Raw genomic sequence first — 25,785 nt, forward strand, 5'->3', positions numbered from 1 at the left:
ACAGAAAAATACAAGAGACATTATGATTTGTCATAAATATCTTATTAGCAACAAGGAAAAAACAGAAGCTGCAATGGCTGGTCCAAGAATATAACACACTCTGTACTCAGTTTAATATATATATTCATATATTTATAATAGTTCCATGTATTTTACATCTTTCTCAATTTATACTACTTTCAACATGAACAAGAAGTAATGTTAGAAAAATACAATATGAAAAAGTTCTAGCTAACAAAAATATTCCATTGAACTACAGAGTTGGTAAAGAAAACAAAAAATGTTTAAATAAAAATGTAACAAAATGTTGCACTTTCTAGCATCATGATTTAAGATTATATGCATGGATTTTTACAAACATCTTTTTGTCTGTATAAACACAAAATGATGTATAAAAGAAATTATGTATTGTACACTTATTCAGAAGAAAAACTTTTTTATTCAGATATGTCCCCCTCAAAATAACTGAAGGGTTTACTATTTATTTCTTACTCTATGCAACCATGTTATTAAGACCCGTCACAACCTTTAAACTTTGATCTCAATTTACATCGAGACATATTCAAATCGTTATACGTTATCAAAATGTTCACATATCAAAATTTAGCATCAATAAAGCAGCATTTGAGTGCTTATTATTATGGCCAAAAAAGCGCTTACAAATTGCTTTAAAACATTTCTATCCCATGACAAATATTTATGCTCATTAAAACTATTTTAATCAAAGAACAATTGGCACAGGAAGTGATAGGTCTTTATAAGAAAGTCCACATTTTTGAGTCATTCTGCATACAATAACATTTCAAGCAATTTAAGGGAAAATATGTTAGGGGATGATGACTGACACCTGTAAAAAACTAACTTGTGGGTGTAAACCGAGAGAAACCTGCACACTTGTTACGTTAACTTTGGATAAACAACTTTCAGACAATCATTAAACCACTTTGAGTGCTGGCTGTTTTAGAGTAAGATTCATATTCGTAATGTAACAAAAAGGATCAAATGCTCGTTTCATCTAAGTGAATAAATCAGATACTGCACTTTTTGATTCCTAGTGTCCACAAGTGATTTATATTATTTTCAGGTCCCAAATACTGTCACTTAAAAGATCTCACACACACTTAAACCACTCTGCAGTAGCTTTCCAGTTAAATAAAAGGAAAAATCTGCAGAAACTGTGTAAAATCTATAAATAAGGATGAAATGTAGAAACAGTTGTAACATTGTGTTACCAAGTCAAATGGTCCTTGCATAATTACAAGTTTCTGTTAAAAACAAATGTGACCCGGTTTGTGAAAATCCTTCATAATGTAAAGAACATTCTGTGAAAATATAACCTTGATATCTTTAAACTGATTTCACAGGCAGGGTCACAAATACAACCAACCAAAAACTGTCTCATCACACCAAAAAGCTGTTTTACAAGTCAGCTTGATTGAGAAAATAAACTTAATAAAAACATATTATTACTTGGAATGAGCCACCGAGGAAGCACCAGTTATGTTGTAAATAAATAGCCATTTCTATTTGCCCGAGCAAATTTAATCTAGGCCAAATCTCCCATACCCTTGCTGAAACCTTTCAGTTGTGTATGCAGGAGAGGAATTTATTCAAGAAACAGACTTTGTTAATATAAATAAATAAATTAAACAAAACAAAAAACTGTGCATCTAAAGCGGATGCTGTGTGACATACACATATTCACCATCAGATGGCGCTCTGAGTGAACTTAAGGAGGAAGTCATAGCATCTCTGGGCACAGTTAATCCTTTGTGCATTTTCAACTAAGGATAAATAAACAGGATGTTTACAAGTGACCCATGACATTAAAGTCCCATCGGCCAAATCAAATCTTTTGTGGAAACTGCAGATATTCCAAAAATGTCCAAACATACTGTATAACGAATGGCTGATAGTGTCCAGATTAAAAAAAAATACATGTCTGTAAACCAAAACATTGAGAACTACACTAATACAGTAAAAGATGAAAGATTAAGAAATAGTTGTGATTATTCAGTATAGCATGATTTGTACAGTTTGAAAGATAGCCACATATAAGGTGCCTTTGGGATTAACATTAACCACATTCACAACAACGAGGATCAAATAAGTCCATCCAAATACAGGACATATCAGAAACTTGCCGTACAGAACAGGATCACACTGATAAATCCAGACTATAACCATCAGTTTCAGTCGGGCTTTCCCATTTTTCCAAACCATTCACCGAATACATTCATTCCCATATCATTTCAACTACTGCATAGGTGTCTCAAACCTATTGTGCACCCCAAAATGTTTGTAATTAGAAAAAAAGTATTTATTACTGCTGATAAGCAAATACTGCAGCGCTACTTTTTAAGTAATGCCAATACAAAAATCCCACTTTGCACCACAGCTATTTATCAACACAGCAGCACCAAAAACAGGCAGAACGGTGGACATTTACTACATCATGCACTGTTTAAATAATTTACAGATTAAAACGTTTTAATTCTCCCTCAATGTTTAAGGCATAGAGACTTAAATCTGACAAGTTTAGTGTTTGAACTTATGCATGACCGAAAAAAAGACTGGAAGTTAAGTTAGACATAACCAAAGAAGATTCAAATACATTTTTGTGCGTCAAGTCTTGCTTTAGCAAACTGTGCAATAAAAACAAAGCACTTAGCCTGGCATTGCTACTGTACGTAGACTTTTACTAGCCGCTTGCATTAACAGGATCCCAGCCAATGACATGCATTAAACAAGTGTGAGCACGTTTGTGCGCGCACACGTGTTTGTGGGTGTGGTGCGAGGCGGTCAACACTATGTGCACACAATTAGCACTTGCAAATTCACATTCTAACACATAAAATGATCTTTACAGAAATGATGATGTGTGCATATGTAGTGCAGGTCTGCTAAGGAGGAACACTGAGATCTGAAATTCAGTAGATATATTATAAAATTATACCAATCTGTCAGAAAGCAACACAGGTTCAACCTCCATTGCATCCACTCAGTGTTGTCATGGAAACACATACTGAACCATCTAAGTTGTTCTGCTGTCTGCTTGTTTATAAGATTTTAGGAACCATTACAACAATTAGATTTAAACTATGATGTGTTGAACATTGACAAGATGAGCTGACCATGAAGGATTCAGAGAGTTTGTGAAGAACAGGATAAAAGGAGCCTATAGGTGGCTTTTCTATAAAGGGACCCGGGTTGCACTGACTGGGTTGAAAAAGTCTTGCTAAAACCCCAACTCTACTGGTGCTGAAAACTATACCCCACTTTCTCCCAGTTCTGGTTTTGTTGGAATGTCGTCTTCCCTCCTGTTGCTCCGCTTGTGGCATCTATGGGTGAGAACGCTCCAATGGTAGCCAGCGAAAGTGGGACTTATTGGGAGGTACTGGAAAATACGATGGCGACGCAGGAAGTCCATCCCAAACGGGAGGTCATAGGATTCCATTCTGTCCCGTTTAGATGGCCCATTTCCACGATTCATCTTACAGATTCCCCTTTCCTCCGGTGAACCTATAATAGGACAGTAGAGTTTAATGTAAAGATAAGATGGCGAACATGAAATCGCTAATGTTATACTAAAGTGGCTTTAATACGGTTTTGAATTTACTAAGACGCTTTTGATCAAGATTTTACATTAAAGGGGACATATCATGAAAATCTGACTTTTTCCATGTTTAAGTGCTATAATTTGGTCCCCGGTGCTTCTCTGAACCTAGAAAATGTGAAAAAGATCAACCCAGTAGTTTTGGTAAACCATTCTTTGCAAGCATGTGAAAAATAGGTTATTGAAAATTGTCTCCCCTTGTGATGTCAGAATGGGATAATACCACCCCTTTATCTGCACTATCCAACCACGGCACTCCCATTTAGTGCAGAGATCAGCTCATTTGCATTTTAAAGGATACACCCAAAAACGACACATTATGCTCACACCTAACAAAGTGCCAATTTTAACATGTTATAATAAATTATCTATATGGTATTTTCAGCTGGAACTTCACATATGTACTCTGGGGACACCAAAGATTTATTTGACTTCTTATGAAATGTCCCCTTTAAATGGCAATAAATCTAACACAATGTCACAAATAATTATCATACAGATGCAAAAAATACACTCAAAAAAAACTGCAAAATTTAGCAAAAAAGCAATTATGTTACAAGCTAAAACACTTTAGATTTTAATTTAACACAAAACAACAAACACCTTCAAGATCCTAACCATGCATAATTAATTTACATATATAAATGTAAAGATAGTAAAGTTTGAAGACAAACTTTATGTTGGCTTGAGAAAGCGTAGCCTGAACGTTTAAAACGGTTTGACATAAGTTTAGTTTAGTAGGCTATCTGGCTGTTAGTATGTTTAAGTATGAAGGTAGCATGATTTACCATGAAGCTAGCATGATGTTAGCATGATTAGCATGAAGCTAGCATGATGCTAGCATGATTTACCATGAAGCTAGCATGATATTAGCATGATTAGCATGAAGCTAGCATGATGCTAGCATGATTAGCATGAAGCTAGCATGATGCTAGCATGATAAGCATGAAGCTAGCATGATGCTAGCATGATTAGCATGAAGCTAGCATAATGCTAGCATGATTAGCATGAAGCTAGCATGATTAGCATGAAGCTAGCATGATTAGCATGAAGCTAGTATGATGCTAGCATGATTAGCATGAAGCTAGCATGATGCTAGCCTGATTAGCATGAAGCTAGCATGATGCTAGCATGATTAGCATGAAGCTAGCATGATGTTAGCATGATTAGCATGAAGCTAGCATGAAGCTAGCATGATTAGCATGAAGCTAGCATGATGCTAACATGATTAGCATGAAGCTAGCATGATGCTAGCATGATAAGCATGAAGCTAGCATGATGTTAGCATGATTAGCATGAAGCTAGCATGAAGTTAGCATAATTAGCATGAAGCTAGCATGAAGTTAGCATGATTAGCATGAAGCTAGCATGATGTTAGCATGATTAACATGAAGCTAGCATGAAGCTAGCATTATTAGCAGGAAGCTAGCATGAAGCTAACATTTATTGCGTTGCTAGGGTACTAAGTTTGGTTGCTAGGGAGAAAATTGGCATCCCATAATGATCACCCTTCAAGCCACAAGTAAAACGGTCCAACCCCCGTGTCTCTACAATGTTCTGATGCGGAGATATAAGGCTTTGTTTATTCCGTTGCTAGGGTACTAAGTTTGGTTGCTAGGGAGAAAATTGGCATCCCATAATGATCACCCTTCAAGCCACAAGTAAAACGGTCCAACCCCCGTGTCTCTACAATGTTCTGATGCGGAGATATAAGGCTTTGTTTATTCCGTTGCTAGGGTACTAAGTTTGGTTGCTAGGGAGAAAATTGGCATCCCATAATGATCACCCTTCAAGCCACAAGTAAAACGGTCCAACCCCCGTGTCTCTACAATGTTCTGATGCGGAGATATAAGGCTTTGTTTATTCCGTTGCTAGGGTACTAAGTTTGGTTGCTAGGGAGAAAATTGGCATCCCATAATGATCACACTTCAAGCCACAAGTAAAACGGTCCAACCCCCGTGTCTCTATGATGTTCTGAAGCGGAGATATAAGGCTTTGTTTATTCCGTTGCTAGGGTACTAAGTTTGGTTGCTAGGGAGAAAATTGGCATCCCATAATGATTACACGTCAAACCACAAGAAAAACGGTCCAACCCCTGTGTCTCTACGATGTTCAGATCCAGAGATATAAGGCTTTGTTTATTATGTTGCTAGGGTCTTCATATTTTGTTGCTAGGGGCGTGGCTTAAAACCTCAATAAGAATCCTAAGAGACTGATTGGATGCCTGAGTAAAATGAGCCCACCCCTATGTCTCTATGACACTCTGGTGCAAAGATATCCATCTGGGCTTTTTATAATGGTAGTCTATGGGAGATGTTGCTAGGGTACCCAAAATTGTTGCTAGGGGCGTGGCTTAATAGCTCTGGGGTGATCCTAAGAGACTGATTGGATGCTTGAGTAAAATGAGCCCACCCCCATGTCTCTAAGACCCTCTAAAGTGAAGATATTCCATCTGGGACGCTTTTATTCCCTTTTATGGGCATGTTTCCTGCCCCATTATAAGTCAATGGGAAATTTTGGGGGCCTCTTACACCCCAGGGGTACAGCTTACACCCCATTGTGAGGTATGTTCTTACACAGCCTGTCAGCCTCCTTAAATGTGGTAAGCCACAAGTTTCTACAAGTTTCTCACTCGCAGCTTTGACCCGTCAAAGTTTGTCTCAATGTTAAGTCAATGGAAATTTTGGGGTGTTTCAGCGCCCCGTTTAGGAATTCGGAAGGTCCCATCAGTTAGAAAAGATATAGCACACCTCGTCAGATCAGACCGAAAGTCTGTCCAAAGTTTGATGGCTGTAGCTTGAAAGCTCTAGGACGAGTTAGAGTTAGAAATTTTAGTCTCAGAAGAAAAGAAGAGGGAATAATAACTAGATAGTAAAGTTTGAAGACAAACTTTATGTTGGCTTGAGAAAGCGTAGCCTGAACGTTTAAAACGGTTTGACATAAGTTTAGTTTAGTAGGCTATCTGGCTGTTAGTATGTTTAAGTATGAAGGTAGCATGATTTACCATGAAGCTAGCATGATGTTAGCATGATTAGCATGAAGCTAGCATGATGCTAGCATGTTTAGAATGAAGCTAGCTTGATAAGCATGAAGCTAGCATGATGCTAGCATGATTAGCATGAAGCTAGCATGATGCTAGCATGATTAGCATGAAGCTAGCATGATTAGCATGAAGCTAGTATGATGCTAACATGATGTTAGCATGATTAGCATGAAGCTAGCATGATGCTAGCATGATTAGCATGAAGCTAGCATGATGCTAGCATGATTAGCATGAAGCTAGCATGATGCTAGCATGATTAGCATGAAGCTAGCATGATGCTAGCATGATTAGCATGAAGCTAGCATGATGCTAGCATGATTAGCATGAAGCTAGCATGATGCTAGCATGATTTGCATGAAGCTAGCATGATGCTAGCATGATTTGCATGAAGCTAGCATGATGCTAGCATGATTAGCATGAAGCTAACATGATGTTAGCATGATTAGCATGAAGCTAGCATGATGCTAGCATGATTAGCATGAAGCTAGCATGATGCTAGCATGATTAGCATGAAGCTAGCATGATGCTAGCATGATTAGCATGAAGCTAGCATGATGCAAGCATGATTAGCATGAAGCAAGCATGATGCTAGCATGATTAGCATGAAGCTAGCATGATGCTAGCATGATTAGCATGAAGCTAACATGATGCTAGCATGATTTGCATGAAGCTAGCATGATGCTAGCATGATTAGCATGAAGCTAGCATGATGCTAGCATGATTAGCATGAAGCTAGCATGATGCTAGCATGATTAGCATGAAGCTAGCATGATGCTAGCATGATTAGCATGAAGCTAGCATGATGCTAGCATGATTAGCATGAAGCTAGCATGATGCTAGCATGATTAGCATGAAGCTAGCATGAAGCTAGCATGATTAGCATGAAGTTAGCATGAAGCTAGCATGATTAGCATGAAGCTAGCATGAAGCTAGCATGATTAGCATGAAGCTAGCATGATGCTAGCATGATTAGCATGAAGCTAGCATGATGCTAGCATGATTAGCATGAAGCTAGCATGAAGCTAGCATGATTAGCATGAAGTTAGCATGAAGCTAGCATGAAGCTAGCATGATTAGCATGAAGTTAGCATGAAGCTAGCATGATGTTAGCATGATTAGCATGAAGCTAGCATGAAGCTAGCATGATTAGCAAGAAGCTAGCATGAAGCTAACATTTATTGCGTTGCTAGGGTACTAAGTTTGGTTGCTAGGGAGAAAATTGGCATCCCATAATGATCACCCTTCAAGCCACAAGTAAAACGGTCCAACCCCCGTGTCTCTACAATGTTCTGATGCGGAGATATAAGGCTTTGTTTATTCCGTTGCTAGGGTACTAAGTTTGGTTGCTAGGGAGAAAATTGGCATCCCATAATGATCACACTTCAAGCCACAAGTAAAACGGTCCAACCCCCGTGTCTCTATGATGTTCTGAAGCGGAGATATAAGGCTTTGTTTATTCCGTTGCTAGGGTACTAAGTTTGGTTGCTAGGGAGAAAATTGGCATCCCATAATGATTACACGTCAAACCACAAGAAAAACGGTCCAACCCCTGTGTCTCTACGATGTTCAGATCCAGAGATATAAGGCTTTGTTTATTATGTTGCTAGGGTCTTCATATTTTGTTGCTAGGGGCGTGGCTTAAAACCTCAATAAGAATCCTAAGAGACTGATTGGATGCCTGAGTAAAATGAGCCCACCCCTATGTCTCTATGACACTCTGGTGCAAAGATATCCATCTGGGCTTTTTATAATGGTAGTCTATGGGAGATGTTGCTAGGGTACCCAAAATTGTTGCTAGGGGCGTGGCTTAATAGCTCTGGGGTGATCCTAAGAGACTGATTGGATGCTTGAGTAAAATGAGCCCACCCCCATGTCTCTAAGACCCTCTAAAGTGAAGATATTCCATCTGGGACGCTTTTATTCCCTTTTATGGGCATGTTTCCTGCCCCATTATAAGTCAATGGGAAATTTTGGGGGCCTCTTACACCCCAGGGGTACAGCTTACACCCCATTGTGAGGTATGTTCTTACACAGCCTGTCAGCCTCCTTAAATGTGGTAAGCCACAAGTTTCTACAAGTTTCTCACTCGCAGCTTTGACCCGTCAAAGTTTGTCTCAATGTTAAGTCAATGGAAATTTTGGGGTGTTTCAGCGCCCCGTTTAGGAATTCGGAAGGTCCCATCAGTTAGAAAAGATATAGCACACCTCGTCAGATCAGACCGAAAGTCTGTCCAAAGTTTGATGGCTGTAGCTTGAAAGCTCTAGGACGAGTTAGAGTTAGAAATTTTAGTCTCAGAAGAAAAGAAGAGGGAATAATAATAAGTTTAAGTGCAACAACAGTATGTTGGCTTTCTCAAGCCAACATAATAAGTTTAAGTGCAACAACAGTATGTTGGCTTTCTCAAGCCAACATAATTATTTGCATTTAGCATGGTTTATCCTGTCCAGGATCCCATCAGAACAGATCCAGGACCCAATTTTGCATCACATTCCACTAGTTGATAACCCTTATTATAAGGGATAATGTATATTTTGCAATAACTACCGGCTGCCTGTACATTATTTTGCTTATTACATGGCTATTTACCTCATAAGTAAGGTAAGGAACATTAAAAATGAATTTGAAATATTTTATTTGCTAATTTTTAACTAATGCAGACCTTCCACGAGGAAAACTTGTTTATTTTCGGTTTAAGACAAGACGTTCAAATGTCACAAACACACTATTTGGTTTAATCATTTGTAAATATAATTTCATAAAGAGACATGTATATTTTTGTATAATATTAAACTGTACCTGTCAATATGATTTGCAGCAGCCGGGTTACCATGTATAATTAACTGGCCAATCAGAATCAAGCATTTCAACGAGACGTGTAATAAAATGAAACAAACGCTGTGGACTAAAAACATTTAATATACATACCATAAGATTTAAACCTACCAGGAATAGTGTTATCCAGCACAAATGCCACGGAGCCTCCAACAAACATTGCAGTTGTAAGAAGAACGTTCAGCACCTGATCAATCTGCACTATACCTAGAAAAAGAGGAGCACAAGGTTCCTCAATGGCTTCTCATGACAAGGTACACTTCAGTAATATGCAAATATACATGTGTATATGTAAGTGTACCAGTAACAAGAGGGTTCTCTTTGAGATAGCTGGGCAGGACCAGCCCGAAGAAGATGGAGAAGCCGAGAACAAAGAGGTTGCGGGAAGAGTTGAGGTCCACAAACTGCAGGTTGGAAAGGCCGACTGCGGTGATCATGCCGAACAGCGTGCAGAACAGCGCCCCCAGGACTGGGTCCGGCAATGATGCGAACAGAGCGCTGAACTTACCCACCAATCCAAGCAGAAGCATTATAGCCGCACCATACTGAATGACCCGCCTGCTGCCCACCTACTCAAACGGAGCAGAGAGAGAAAACAAAATCAACCAATCAGAGAATAGTCCTTCATGTTTTGTGTGACACAAAATTAAAGCCATCAATGGATGTTAAATTGGAAAGGACGTACCTTTGTGATGCCCAGCACCCCAATGTTCGGACTAGAAGACGTGGAGCCGTTCCCTGTTCCAAATACGCCATCAATAACACAGGAAACGCCCTCCATAAAAATCCCCCTAAGAGAGAAAAATGTAGTTTTTAAAATGCATTTAGACAACAAGGGGTGTGTGCACCATTGTGTCTGGGTGTTATACCTGTTAATGGCATGTACAGGTGGTGTCGGGGCACCAGAGAGACGGGCACAAGCGTAATAGTCTCCAATAGACTCAATGATACTGGCAACCACAGCACTCAGCATTCCTATAACCCCTGCTGCCGTCACCGTCGGTAGCCCCCACTGGACTGGAACACACAACCCATCACACAAAGCATTGTGGGTAATGTCATCAAATTTAGCACACAGCAATAGAAATATTGCTCAAAAATTTTGCTCAAAATGCCTCGCTGTCATAATGTGTCTTATTAAAGAAACATTCCCAATAAAACCTGATGGTTGTTAATGCACTGAAATTCTGGAATGCACATTTATAATAACATTTATGTTTATGCACTTGGTGGACGATTTTATCCAAAGCCACTTACCATGCATAAACAATATTTTTTAATTAGTAAATGTATTCCCTTGGAATTAAACACAGGATAATGGCATTGCTAGCATACACATTAATAGTTGAGCTAAAGGACAGCATAAAGAGATGCCAAAACACTCACAGGGGTAAGGGATCTTGAACCAAGGGGCGGCTGCCAGAATTCCCTGTCGGGAGTCTGTCCGGGCGTAGAATCCATACTTTTCTTTCTCAGGGGGAAACACGTCAGTCACAGTAAAGATGAAACACAGAAACCACGATACAAGAATTGCCATAATGATCTAAAAAACAAGAGAGATACAGCCAAATATTTAGTTGTAAAAATGCAACAATGCTATCTTTACCTGTGTGGCTGAATTTTATCCATTTAAATAAATAAATCATACTTGGTTTAAGTAATTGAAACTAATCTTATTTTTTGTTTTTCCCAAATTGTCTTTCTGTTCTAAGGATGATAACCCAGATTTCTTGACCACGAAAGCAAATACTTGGGCAGACAAAAGCACATGGTGATGCTCCCTGTCGATTCATTGTCATATATTATTCAGCACATTTTCAATTCATTTTCATTGTCTGCAATGCATCCATTTTACAACCCGGGCCAAACGCATCTCAGCAGTGAAACAGTGTGTTCATTACCGGGGTCATGAGAGTCTCCATCACAGAGAGTAATGAGCAGCTGGGTGCCAAGATTCTGAAAGTGCCTAAAACTATTGGAGCAAGAGACTGCTAATGATCGGCATGATCTCTTAATGAGATGAAAACCTGAATTACACCTCAATTTGGAAAATAAAAATACTTATCCACACCAATACAGAAATCAATTATGTATTGCTTTCATAAAAATGATTATGCAATCCTAACTGTGAAATGAGGGATTGTTTTGCCATACAATGTCAGATGTTTTCCAGATTTAAAAACTCAGAAATTCATCAGTCAAAATGGGATTTGTTCTTTTTCAGCTCTTGTGTGCTTTTTGATGATTCACACACATCTACTGCAAAACTACGTATGGACTACTTTTATGACATTAGTTGGTGAACTAATCTTTTAATTTCCCCTCCACAATAAAATGATCAGACTTGTTTGTCTTGTATTACTGCAAGGATGCTTACAGGAAACATCTTGAACAGCTGCAGGCGGTATGAGGTCCAGCCCTTTTTGGATTTGTAGATGGGAAGCGGCAACTGGATGTTCCGTGCATACTGGGAGAACAGCAGGACCAGGAATATGGTTCTGTTTAAAAGAAAACAACAAGTTCATGTGCCACGTATGACAAAATGTGAGATATTGCGACTATATAAGCATGCACACGTGTGTGTAAGCTAGGGCTGTGATGATTAATTGAGTTTCCAATTAAAAAAAATATCTGTCAAAATCAATTTTGATTTGCATGGCTCCGATTCTCAGGGTTCCCACACCTTATTTATCTTAAAATTCAAGGACCTTTCAAGGACTTTTCAGGTCCAATACCCTCAAATTCAAGGATTAAATGTGGGGACACATTTCAAGTGAGAGCAAGGTTATATCAGGTTACGTTTTAAGATACATTGTTAAAGTTCCCTTTCGTTGGAACTCGCGCTGCGTCACTGCGGTGACACTTTGGGGACGCCTCCAGGGGTAAGTGTGTCTGAATGTTTATATCAAATTCAACCAATGGTGAGGCATAACAACAAAGACAGGGTGATGCAGGAGCCAGGAGGTATGTCGCTATCTGTAACATTGCCAAAGACGGCATTACAGGAAAGCAGGAAGTATGGCAAGGTAGACGCAGCGTCTCATTCCCTTCTCAGGGAACAAGAGTTACATACGTAACCAGAGATGTTTTCATGTGTCAAACACAACTATACAAAAAAGCATTTTGGTATGAATCAACATTCACATACAGAAGATACAAGCGTTTAAGGTGAACAGTTTAGCACGTGTGCTTAAAAAGACTAGAATTTTTATGGTATTATCCTACACTACACAGGGAATTATATGGATTTTTTTCCAAAAAACCTCTTGCATCAAACAGATTCAAGGACTTTCTATTTTCAAAAACGTCCCAGGGCCTTGAATTTTTCCCCCAGATTCACAAACATTCAAGGATTTCAAGGACCCGTGGGAACCCTGGATGTGTGTGTACTACAGTGTTTTGGTCAGTAGGAAGTCCTTATTTATTTCTACACTTCTGGCTTTTGGATGTGCCGTCATTTCAACGTAATTCATTAAAATGTATTCATTGAGAAAACACACATTTGCATGATTAATCATCCCAGCCTTAGTGTAAGCCTTGTGTAATACTCACAGCATAGCAATGCCCCAGTGTTTGCCTGCCCTCTCTCCAGCCGCCTGGAACCCAGAGAGTCCGATTAGAGTGACTGTGGGGGTGATGGTGAGCGGCCCAATATACTTCAACAGGACACCCGGCAAACCCAAGGCCCCTATGACCACCTCTATTAGAGAGGACACTATTATAGCACCTTGTATCTAGAGAGAGCGAGAAAGATAGAGAGAGACACACACAAGTTGTCAAATAGATTAACTCTGGTGACCAAAAAGAAATAAAAACACATTAACTCTTTCGCCGCCATTGACGAGTTATCTCCTCAATTAAGAGAAAACGCTTCCCTGCCAATCATGAGTTTTTACGTCAATCCATATTTCCGCTGTTATCCATTAGGAGGCGCTCTTACCCAACTTACCAAATAAAACACTTAAACATCTATGGCAGGGGTTCTCAAAGTTTACATTCAAAGGTCCAAATCTGAATTCTCATCATTTTCATAGGTCCGAAAAAACTTTATGTAAATCATTTGTTTATATAACAAATCAACACAAATAGTTTGGGAAAAACATAAGTGTATTTTTGCATTTAAAGTAAAAAAATTTGCCAAACACAAGAAATATGCCAAAAGTAACCAGGTGCAAAATACAGAGCAACCTAATTAGAGAAATGGCACAGTTTGTTCTCCATCAGATGCATAAACCATGAAAAAAAAGTGTGGTTGGTAGGCAGAGACACTGACCTAAATTAGGGGTGCACCTATAAATTGGCTTATGATTCTTGCTATGCCTCTCAATGAATTACGGTGAAATGCCACTACATCCAAAAGCCAGGGGGCGCTCTCGGGCAGAAACTCAATATGCGCTGCACACGAAGAACTAGACACACGCAGCTCCAGGAAATGTCTTAAGGATATATTTATATTGCTGTTCTTCAAACCTTTTCAGGTATTTTCATGATAATAAAGAATAGGTATAAAGATTATGTTTGACGAGTGTTGCTTTTTCAAATGCATGTTTCAAACGACTCTAACCAACATTGATTTCAGGTTGATAAGGACTTACTGATCAAAAGCCGCAGTACATGAAGTAGCTGTGCATAATATCTGGGTGTGATAGCTACAGCGTCACACAGAAAATTTTAAAATAATTCGTTTTATTTTCGGACCAGGAATACTCTTAAATCTAAAAAGAAAAAAAACTAAACGAATGGTTTACAAGTATAATGTGCATTTGTAAAGTAGCAAATGCACACATTTAATCAATCACATAGAAATTAATGCACTTGTAATATGAAGTGTACGCGGGACCGAATTCGGACCGGAGTCCGGACTTTGAGAACCCCTGATCTATGGTTTTAAAAGCAGTAAATACTGATCAACTAAACCTCTAATAAAAGTCCTTTTTGAATAAACCTACCCATATTTGAGAGGTGATAAAAACCTTCTTCTTCTGTGGAGCGCTTTAAGATACTACTTTTAAAGTCGATATAGAAAATAACGTTTATTATTATAATATTAATAAAAAGAGTTGTTGTTTAAAAGCAGATGGCCTGTTCTTTTGTTTGATATATTTGTATGTTTATATATTTAAAGAAGAATATTTTCTGGAAGGCATTACATTTTTGTGAAAATCATAAAAACTGCTGGCACTGGCTGGCAACTTTTATAACGCTGGTAGGGAAAGAGTTAACTATGACATATCTGTATCCTAATTTTAAAGAATAGACTTCAATTGTAAGAGAAAGGCTTAATGTGTAGAGATTAATGAAGATTTATGGTATCCTCTTATTGCTTGATTAACAATTTGAGCTAAAGACAGTGACAATAAACAAATGTAACAAATGAACAATAGCTGGTGAGTGTGATCAAGCGTGTATTAATTCACGAAGAACAAAACAAGGAAAGAAAGAAGGATGTGTTAATGTTTATGGGAGATTAAGGCTGAACGGTGTCATTGACAAAGACCTCCAGACAGTTTAATGCTCCATTTAATCTAATTTGATTTGACTTCATGCCTACTACGGTCTCAACTGGGATAAAGAATCGATATCCGTTTACACTAATTCCTTTAAAAAAGATAACCTAACACATATGTTTAATGATGTGTGTTTTAGGAAAGCCTTGTACCAATGCACAATGAAGTATTTGGAGAGAGGAACGAAAAAACATTTAATCAGCTTACAGAAACAGCATCATTATCAAACCCTATGAAGTATTAGATTGTAAAATATATTTTTTGGGGCTTATGTATGAGCAATGCATGATCTTATTTGGCTTTGGTTTGCAGTTCACACTTCTCTGTTTCTGTAACTACTCACCTCACGTATCCTGGGATGCCAGATGTCTTCTGTGTGCGGCAGCTCTGTGCTATTTAATAAAGGAACATCTGCACAGAGCACATGACAATCAGATTAGCATTTTAAGTACAGCATGTGCAGAAGTGTGTGCTTGTGCGTGCGACTTGTACCTGTTGCGTTACACTTCCACTTATCCAGAGACAGGATGGCCCTCGCCGGAGCTAGAAACGCAAAAGCGCTGGCTTGGAACAATGGAAGCCTGGAGGCATAACACACATAAATGCATTAATCGATGACATAAGAACAACTACAGCACGCACACAACACACCACTCGGCCCTTAAAGACATCAATCTGTAGATAATGAGACATCAGTCATCACGTTCCTGTGAGCCGAGCCCTTAACTCAATTATGAGGTCAAACCTTTAATTCCTGTCGCACATTGTCAGTCAGTGATGTCAGATCTTGGAAGCAAACGTTTCCTTGAAACAGTTTATTTTCGGCTGAAATTATTTTTTTTAAATGTCTGTAAATTGCTTTATAAAACAATTATCTGGCAATGTAAGATCTAACATAGACTGATGTTTGACTAGATGGCATCAAGTCTGATCCACATTGTATTTAATCCTACCTACTAAAATGCAAGAGGCCGTCTATCAACATACAAGCCTGGTAGTGATCCACTACTGTCTATTTTGGTTTGACACGATTACTGTAGATGCAGGTTTATCTGAAATGCATTATACCTTACTAATAGACTTGTGTTAAAGAAATAACAAACAACGTTAACACTTTACAATAAGGTTGTATTTGTTAATGTAATGTAAATGTAAATGTTATGTTGTAACAATTTGTCAATGCATTAGCTAACATAAAATAATACTTCTAGCATTTATTAATCTTAGTTCATGTTAATTTCATTATTTACTAATACATTAAATAAAGTGTTTTATCGGTTAACATTAGTTAATGCACCATGAACTAACATGAATAACTGTATTGACATTAACTCGTCAATGGCAGGGAAAGAGTTAATATTAGTTAAAGGCGGGGTGCATGATTTTTGAAAAACACTTCGGAAAAAGGAGTCGGGCCGAGTACCAAAACACACTTGTAGCCAATCAGCAGTAAGGGGCATGTCTAATAACCAACATCGATGCCTGGGTTACGTATGTGCGGGGGCGGGTCTATTGGTCCAGATTCTTTTGGGGTATGGGTGTGTTTGTTTAGGTGATTTCAAATGTCAACATTGGCTTTCAGAGATCATGCACACCACACGCCTCCCTGCCAATGACAAGTTTTTCCAGCAATCCGTATTTCCGCTTTTATCCACCAGGTGGCCCTGTTACCCAACTTATAAAATGCGGAAGTATTCCCTTAGGGAAAAAAGTTCAAACGCTGTGTATGTGTTGGGGATCGCACTGAATCTGATCTCTTTCAAAAGTCCTTAACAAAAATGCAATCATCTAAGCTTTTTGCTCAAAATTTGGTATTTTTTAATAAACCTACCCATATTTGAGAGGAGATAAAACAGAACAAATGAAGGTAGGATGAAATGGTTTTATGTTTATATATTTAAAGAACAACAATTTCTGGAAGGCATTAAACTTTTGTGAAAATCATAATAAATGCTGCCGGGGAAATTAGTTAACATAAATACATACATGTTGAAGAACTATAGTGTTTATTGTTTGTTCAAGTTAGTTTATGCATTTACTAATGTTTACTAATACAAACTTATTGTAAAGTGTTACCCAAAATAACTCTACTAACTATATAGCAACTAAATATGTAATAGTATATACATGTAGAACAGGTCTACACAGTACTATGTAATTACTAACTACTTACTACCAATGCTGAACCTAACCCATATTAAGTCTCCACGTAGTTAGTACTAGTGTTTTGTTGGGAAAGTCATTCTTGAACAACAATTAAATGTAGCTTAGCTGTAGAGCACCACCTTAACATTTGTGGGTTTAAACCCCGGGAACACACACACATGCTTATAAATGTATACCTTTTGTAATGCAATGTAAGTTGCTTTAGATAAAATGTCTGCCAAATGTGTAAAGGTAATATAAATAATAACATGCTACCACATGAGTAATAAGTTGTTGAACCAGTTCATTGAAATTCTCATTAATTGGTCGTACACAACTTTGGTCACTAGATGTCTCCACCCACACACACACACTTTTAAGACACTTTAAAGTCTATTCACATGAATAAAGACCACTTACATACAAACAAAAAAAGGACCTTGATTTTCAAATTATCCCTCATTCCCTTTTCTCAATATTTCCTTAATTCCAAATAAATAAAGTAGCTCATTAAAGAATAAAACACTTAAGAATCCTGGACGCTAGCTGATAAATGCTAGTCAACATTTGAAGTTAATCCAAAAAGTTAAACAAAGTTGGCATAAGACAAGAACGGGTATTGGTTAAAAGACAACTTCTATGAAAGGTTCACTATTATAGTTTATATAAAGTTTCAAATATGTTTTTTTTCTTACAAAATCACATCGATTGCACTCAGATTTGAGTCTTTATTAACCCCTTGGAGCTGTGAAGAAAGAATGCACTTTTTTGGCCTTGAAATTTCATGGACTTTGCTTTCTACGGTTATAAAGCTCGGAAAAGCCAGGGCATTTTCTAAAATATTTCAACAATTTTATTAGTCTAAAAGATGATGGACAAACAGCATGTATCTCGGATTGCTTAAGGGTGACTAAATCATATAACCAAACCATTTTAACATTTTTGCTGAACTATCAATTAAATGTTCATTTGCCAAGGAATAAGAATAGTAACTTTCAAAAGAACATGCAGGCATAAGACTACACAAGGGCACATATTATGTTTAAAAGGTCTCTATTCATTCATATCTGCAAGTTGGAACCAAGGGTCAGAACAACTTGTATATTGGGAATGTTTATATCTGGTAATATAATACACGTTTAATTTCAGGTCTCTTATATCACTTTATCATTTCCACAAAGCTGGCCGACCACATACATACACACAAAGTGTTAGGCACACAAACATCCTGGTGATTCATAAATACAGGTAGACAGAACACATGCACACACACAGGCACACGGCAGCTCTCGTCATGTGCTTTCCACTCTAATCTTTATCATTTCCTTTATTCATTCACGTTTCCCTGGAGACAACATGTGCCACAAGCAGTGACGTCAAAACAGAGGATCATATGAGATAGATTGCATCAGATGGGTATCTGATGCAGAAAGCATGCCAAAAAAAAGAGAATGGAAGATGAAGAACAGACATGTCTGAAAGAGAAAATTACCAAACATTATGACAATGGTTTGTCTATTATTAGACCTTCCCAGAATCCCACAATCTCCATCATGAGACCTGTCTTTGAATTTACTTAAGTTTTGTCAACGCCATCACCGTGAGCTTCCTCATTAGCATTTTCCATCATGTGCTTTATTGCAACATCACATTAAAAGTGAACTGATAAAGCAGTGATACCACACACACAAAATGATGGAAATAACCGTTCCTGAATTCTTTTCATTAGTGCTTTTAGAAAATAAGTACGGTACATGTGGATAAGGCATAAACTTGAACCCAAGGTCTGTAGATAAGAGACTGACGCACTGGTTATTTTGTAAGAGGGCCTGTGTTATCAAAATCACTCAATCCTTATTCAAATCAAATCAAAGTACGTGGCAAGGCCACATAAGGACCAGGCTGCTATTGGTCCACTGACAGCTGGTCCATCTGGTGTCAGAATATACAGTGGTTCGATAATCAGAAAAATAAATATTTGTTATTCTTTTCATCGCAGACATATAATGACAGCTCAAACAAACAGACTGCATCATATTTCTTGTGAGAACTCTTATTATGTAGATATGGTTATGATAGAGTCACTAAGCTTAAAATGCACTTTCCAAAGTACATTTATACCAAGTAACTTTAAAGTTACTCATCCTCATGTTGTTCTAAACCTGTATGAATTTTTTGTCTCTGATGAACACAAAAGAAGATATTTTGAGAAATGATGGTAAACACACAACAGTAAGTGACCATAGACTTCCATAGTAGGAAAAAAACATTTTGGGAGTATTGTGATAAATGACTAAGAAAATGTTTTGATAAATGATGGTAAACACACAGTTGACAGTACCCATTAAATTCCATCATATTTTTTTATTCCTACTATGGAAGTCTATGGTCACTTACTGCTGTGTGTTTACCATCATTTCTCAAAATATCTTCTTTTGTGTTCATCAGAAAAAAGAAATTCATACAGATTAAGAACAACATGAGGATGAGTAAATGAATTTTCATTTTAAAGTGAACTATCCCTTTAAGGTCACTATAGTCTGTATCCAGTGACTGGCACTTGACTATGCAGATAATTTGAATGTGTCGTGGCATTTTTGTCACGCTCCTGGTTCCCTTTTTCACATTCACATAGTGAAGCTACCCTATATAAGGGTCAAATCACTTTTTGCCTAAATCTTATTAAATCTCTCAGTCAAAATGTGTAATAAACACAAAGACTGACAGACAGCTAAGACTGAAGTGACCCATATTCATCAGAGCTCCTGTTACACGACCAACGGAGAGCTTGATTTTGTTCCAACGAAAGCAGCTCTCGCACGGCAAGAAACTTTGAAATCCCCTTATCATTTTCTCTTCCACATTTTTAAGAAAAATTTGATTTCTTGTGGGCTGAGAGTCACTGAGATGAAGAAAAACATGCATGAGAAGAATCAAGGTTGATGGGTCGTTTGAGGAAAGTGGTCACAAGGAGAAAATGTGGCTGTACTGGTGCTATGATAAAGCCAGCAGAATTACAATGAGAAAAACAGGAACCGAGAAAGATACCATATATAAAAAGAGAGCGAGACAGTAAGATTATAAGGAACAAGATCACCAGAAAGTGAGAAACTGAAAAGTATGATACAACGAAAAAGAAAATACATTTTAAAAAGAGGATGAGAAAATTGATTTGTTAGTAAACAGCTGTGGAAGGAGACACCTGGTATCAGGTTAACAACGGGTTGTTAAGATTTGAAACATGCGTAGGATGTAAAACATGCCCTGCTTATCTAATCATGCATGTAGAGGAAAAAATAACAGCCAGCTTTAGACTGGGACAGGCATAATTTACGATTACATCATGAGATCACACCAAACCCCTAAAAACCAAATCCTGCCTGACCACAAACTGACACCTCTTGCATCAATTGCTTTTCTTTTACAGCAATATCATAATGTTTGTATCCTTGTTCTAACTTGCCCACCTCACCCAAAAAAAAGAGTGACGCAAACGTCATGCGTATATTACAACGTGTTACTAACGCTCTGCCATTGTGAGCAAGCATTCAGATCTGATAATCACTACACTGTTCATATTAAAGCGTTATGATTCATTCTGATGTCTGTCTTGTGTCGAGCTATGTTTTAGATATTATCATCTTATCTTTAGCAGATAAAGCGGTCTGGTGGTCTTAAATGCAGATGGAAAATTTAAGATGGACATTGTGCTAAATGTCACAGAAAGAGACACAGACAAAAAGTGGAGTTTCAAACCAAAACTACAATCATACTGATATACAAGTATAAAATACAAATGAAATATCAACGCAGTATAATTTTTGTATTCTTGAGAAGTTAAATCAAGCTTACAGTATAGTCTTGTGGTTTAGTCAAATATATACATTTTCTGGATTGCTATGTATACCTGATGGGTCACAGTACACACACACACACTTACCGGCACCCGAGGGTGGTTTGCAGCAGGGTGGTAATGCCCACACAAAAGAAAATGGTGCCAATCAGCTGACTGGTGGCCCACTGGTCATATCCCACACACATGGCTTCAGCCAACAAGAATGGCACAGCAATAGTCCCACTGAAGCATGTTAAATAGTGCTGAGGAGAAATAATAAAAAAAAATTCTTTGTGTTTTCTGGAAGTGGAAAACTTGTATCTGTGATGTCAAGTTTTACAAAAACATTACTTGTGAGCATCTTGAGATAAACAATAGCACTTATGTATTTTAAGATTTGTCAGTGCATGGTGTTTTCAGTTAAGAGGGCTCAAACATGGATATTCTGGTACTAGACTTAAGCCCTGTCTGGGAAACTGTCCTTTGAAGTCTTAAATCTTTGTTGTGAGACTTACAACAATTTGTGCAGTGAGTATATATGTGCCTAACAGTTACAGTACTATGAATATATTGTCTGATTAAAATCCTACAGACAATTATTTGTACTGTTAATATTACTAATGCACATCTAAAGAAAAAAATCACAACAATAGTATGTATTGTCTATACTGTATATTTATATATTGTATATAAGCTTGTTTTTTTTTCATTTAACAATATGATTTACTTAAAAGCTGCTTTGCAACAATGCAAAATTGTGGAAAACGCGATGAAAAAAAATATAAGGTGGAAAAAACTGTAGTGTTAACAATCACATAAGACTGACAAAGTTCTTAAAAAGCATTGCTATAAATTCTTGAGATACTACTGTATAGGCTGATATATAAAATAACTGTATGGTGTACCTCACTTTTTACATGAACAGGTAAATAACACAGCATGTGTGTGGCTATACATTTAGTAGTACCTGTAAACCCAGGAACACACACAGGTACCATGGAGGTGTGTCCTCTATGGTGTATATCATTTCCATTCTCCTGGCGTCGATGTTGTCTGCACTATCAATCGTCTCTGATATGGAGCACTGAAGCAGAGAAGCACAGGAAACATGGGAGTCAGACTCTGGACAGTTCCTATAGTAACAGATCTGGACTCAAGAGAAGCTGTATACTATAAACAGCATCAGCGTGTGCACAATGATAAAACATCAGCAGCAAATCAGTGCCTCTAAATGCAACTATTTCATTTTGGATCAATTAATTTTTAAAAATGGACAGAAAATGTAAAAATGATGATGAAAAATTTAACAGCTGAAATCTTTTAAACATAATGCAAGATACAGTACAATTGCAATATATATGAAATGAAGACTTTTATAAACATTTTGCTACATCAATGTTTAAAATAACAAATCACAGTTTGGGAGGAGCATGGTGCCGAATGCTCAATTCACAGGAATGCATAACAGGTAAAAAGTAATGCTTGTATATACATTACACTGTAAAAAGTTGGATCAAATAAAAAAACACTTCAATTGGTAACACCTAAATTTTTTTGTGAAACTTAAGTAACATTCTAAGTTGAATAAACTTTTTAAAGTGTAAGCGCTTTTCATAAAACATATGCCAACAATATTTACATACATGTAAATATACTCTCACAGTTTGTGTAGACAAGTGAAGTATAAAAGAACAAAACAAGTCAAGTCAAGTCATTCTACTCCACCGGTCACACGCTACATTAATTCTCTTGATATGTTCTTTTATGTTGTTTGCACTCAACCTTAGTCTAGATTACAGAAGTTCTAAACAATAGCAGAAAAATAGTACTAGAGAGATAAAAAGAAAATCCAAGTGTTGCATCAGCATTGAAACCTGAGAGGAAACTATACAGGTTGTTATCCTGTTCTCTCTGTGAGAAAAAAGTGCAGAGTCATAATGACTGAGGAACCGTATGAATAAAGCCCACATTAAAACTATCATGGGTCCTGCATGCAGACTGAGTGATGCTTGATAAAGCTACAAAAGTTAATAGAGAGGGTGTGATAAACAAACAAACAAAAAAAACTTAATATCAGGAAGTTAAAATCAGGAAGAGAAAATAGATAATAGATTCTCTAGATAATAGAGAAAATTGATTTGGGAAAAACACAAGAGACACCTGAGACCAAGTGTAAGGTGTATAACATGCCTAATTTATTATTTACAGCAAAATCTAAATTATAATAAAATAAAAAATTATAAATGTGGAAATGAGGAGCTCAGATGCGAAAGCCTGTAAACACCACCTCCGAAAATTGACTAAATGCTTTCGGCATGTATTAGAAGTTCAGCAAATACTCTGCATAAAATGTGCTTAATTCCAGCCTCAGGCCATACAGAAATACTTTATTGTTGGCCGAATCCATTAGGAGTCATTAGCCATGTTTCCATCACAATGATTTTATGCACACTTTTTTGAAGTATCGCATTAAAAAAAACGAGTGGTGGAAACGACAAATTTCGAATAAAAATTCCTTAATTTGCAAACATTTGTATGCTCGCCTGAGGTGTTTTTTTGATTTATGCGAAAAAGTGTTAATGTGAATAATGGGAGATGTAAACGCATTTACCTAATAAATTCTGACGTAGCAAACATTAAGCTAACGTGACTGACCGTCCAGCTGTTTCCGCTGGAGTTTTCTCTTTTCCATGTATGGAGTTCGACGTCATATTAATGCCCTTGCTGCTAGTGCCTGCATCAAAAAGGCTGCATTCCTTCTTCTGCGCACAGACAGCATTCAGTTTGGTAATTAAAAGCTGTACTGCTAATAAATTAACTTGCCCCATCTTGACTACATGCAGTCCTGTCTCCATTTTCCATGCGTGCCTTGTTTATTTTTTTGCGAAGCCCAGCAAATGTCGGACGCACTTGGAGGGTTTTGCATCTGAGCTCTATGCCACAATACCCAGCTGTAGAATGAGACAGGCTTAAAAGTATGATAATATCATGAGACCATAACAAACTCCTAGTGCATACCCAGATGTAACTCCTGGTGCTATATAACTGAAACCTATGGCATAAATTACTTATGGTTATGAAGAAATGGCAATTCCATGCTAAAACTGAAAAGGAAAAAGATGAATTATGTGACTAAAGAGGTAGATTTCTTTTTAACTGTGACCTCACAAACCTTGCAGGATGAGTAATGACTTAAAAAATACACTTCTGAAAACAGATGCTGACTCAAGAGGAAGTAAATCTTTCTATAGCCTTGGTTGCCACAGTATGAAAAAGCAAGTATGTTCTACCCAGAATAGAGTCAACTTTCAGGATTTCTCGTGACTCGTGTGCAATGTCTGATCTGATCAGTGAAGAAAGTGTCAATGAAATTGCAATGGAGCTACAAGAATGCAAAAAGGTGTGGTTTTAGGAAGAGGTCGCTCAAATCAAAACCAATCAAAATTTCAAGGAACTGAACTGTTAGGAAAACTGACTTGATGCCTCCCAAAAATTCAAGTTTCAAAATGACAGCATACGTTCAGCAGGAGACGATAGTGAAATCTCACCTTGTCCTCAGTCTGGCTGTCTTTGGTGTAAATGGCCATGAGTTTTGTGTCTTCGGTGTCTTGGTCTCCAGGCGTTTGGACAACCCCATTAACCACCTGTCAAACGCACAGACATGTGACCATTGAGCAATGAACATCCATCAAGAAATAAAAGATGGGAAACTGATAGTGCTATTGCAATCATGTAACGAAAGGGTTAAAGCGGATGCCAGTGTCACCATTAAAAAAGCAAACGAAACGCAAGGGGTCACATCATGAGAAGAAATGCCTACAGCACATTAAATTTGGTTTGGTTCTCTGTGCCAGATTTAAATGCCAGAGATTCAGTGTCAAGCGAATAATTTTGCCACACGACCTTAAGACATTCGACCCATGTGCTGACCAGACCTACTGAACCTACTCCAGCAGGACACGTTCAAATTTCAGGGTCATGCTGACATAATAAAAAGGACCACAGAATTCTTAATTTACGAATAGTTTACTGAAACCAGGATTTGTCATATCTGTACTGACAGCTTTCTAACAAGACATCATATCAGTCAGAATATAACAGACACTTTAGACATATAGAACGATGTAAAGACTATTATGAGTTTATGGATGTGGTAATCAGTCAAACCATGGTATACACATCAAACTACCCTTTCGACACTGGTGAAAAGATGTGAAGGAAGAAACTAATGTTTGTATTGCTCGTATGTGCTAACATAGGTCTGGTTCATAAAATGTTCACATATAATTGAGCTTAAAAAAATTTTTTTGCATTTTAAATGGCACTTATTTTAAATGGCAATGCACACATGCTTTAGACACAGACGTATTTGATGTCATGCAGAGTGAAGGTAATGACAGGTTTGAATGCATTGTTTTCTGACTGATTACACACTTACTGGGATGGGGTAGAAATTTGCACTATGTTTGGTCTCCTCATCATATTTGGCAAGCTCTGCGGTGGAGTCCATCGATTTGGAGGTGGTGTTTTTACCAACACCCATTCCTCCCCACTCCTCTTTCTCTTCTTCTGTCCTGCTTTTCTACTCCCTCTGGTAGAAACGCTGCGCCTCGACCCGTCAGCACTCTTTCATGCACCACTGAATGAATAGCCAGCTCATCATCTGAGGTGAAATAACACAGAAATGGGAATCTTTAGGCCAAAATCACTGAGTCTATAACAAAAGCAATAATTTAACACTTAATATAGTCTCAGCCAAATAAAAAAAAAATCTATATAGTTCAGTCTGTATTTGAGAAAGAAAAAT

The 25,785-nt window shown here is 37.6% G+C and overlaps 1 protein-coding gene across 3 annotated transcripts in view; it reads right to left on the reverse strand.

The window, feature by feature from the left end:
• Window positions 1-283: 283 nt before the first annotated feature.
• Window positions 284-25,785, reverse strand: part of slc23a2 (solute carrier family 23 member 2) — a 38,360-nt gene continuing 12,858 nt past the window's right edge. For all 3 annotated transcript variants that reach the window (XM_065247377.2, XM_065247376.2, XM_065247375.1), the window contains 14 exons: window positions 25,417-25,641; window positions 24,527-24,622; window positions 21,946-22,062; window positions 21,084-21,241; window positions 15,491-15,579; window positions 15,342-15,409; window positions 13,044-13,225; window positions 11,869-11,989; window positions 10,878-11,034; window positions 10,361-10,508; window positions 10,177-10,282; window positions 9,793-10,060; window positions 9,603-9,698; window positions 284-3,522 (listed from right to left, as the gene is read on the reverse strand). In XM_065247377.2, coding sequence (XP_065103449.1) covers window positions 3,269-3,522; window positions 9,603-9,698; window positions 9,793-10,060; window positions 10,177-10,282; window positions 10,361-10,508; window positions 10,878-11,034; window positions 11,869-11,989; window positions 13,044-13,225; window positions 15,342-15,409; window positions 15,491-15,579; window positions 21,084-21,241; window positions 21,946-22,062; window positions 24,527-24,622; window positions 25,417-25,521 — 1,965 coding nt within the window. In that variant the 5' untranslated portion in view covers window positions 25,522-25,641 and the 3' untranslated portion in view covers window positions 284-3,268. The remainder of the gene's footprint in view (window positions 3,523-9,602; window positions 9,699-9,792; window positions 10,061-10,176; window positions 10,283-10,360; window positions 10,509-10,877; window positions 11,035-11,868; window positions 11,990-13,043; window positions 13,226-15,341; window positions 15,410-15,490; window positions 15,580-21,083; window positions 21,242-21,945; window positions 22,063-24,526; window positions 24,623-25,416; window positions 25,642-25,785) is intronic.

This window comes from Paramisgurnus dabryanus, chromosome 11 (genome assembly GCF_030506205.2).
Source record: "Paramisgurnus dabryanus chromosome 11, PD_genome_1.1, whole genome shotgun sequence".
Classification (NCBI taxonomy): Eukaryota; Metazoa; Chordata; class Actinopteri; order Cypriniformes; family Cobitidae; genus Paramisgurnus; species Paramisgurnus dabryanus.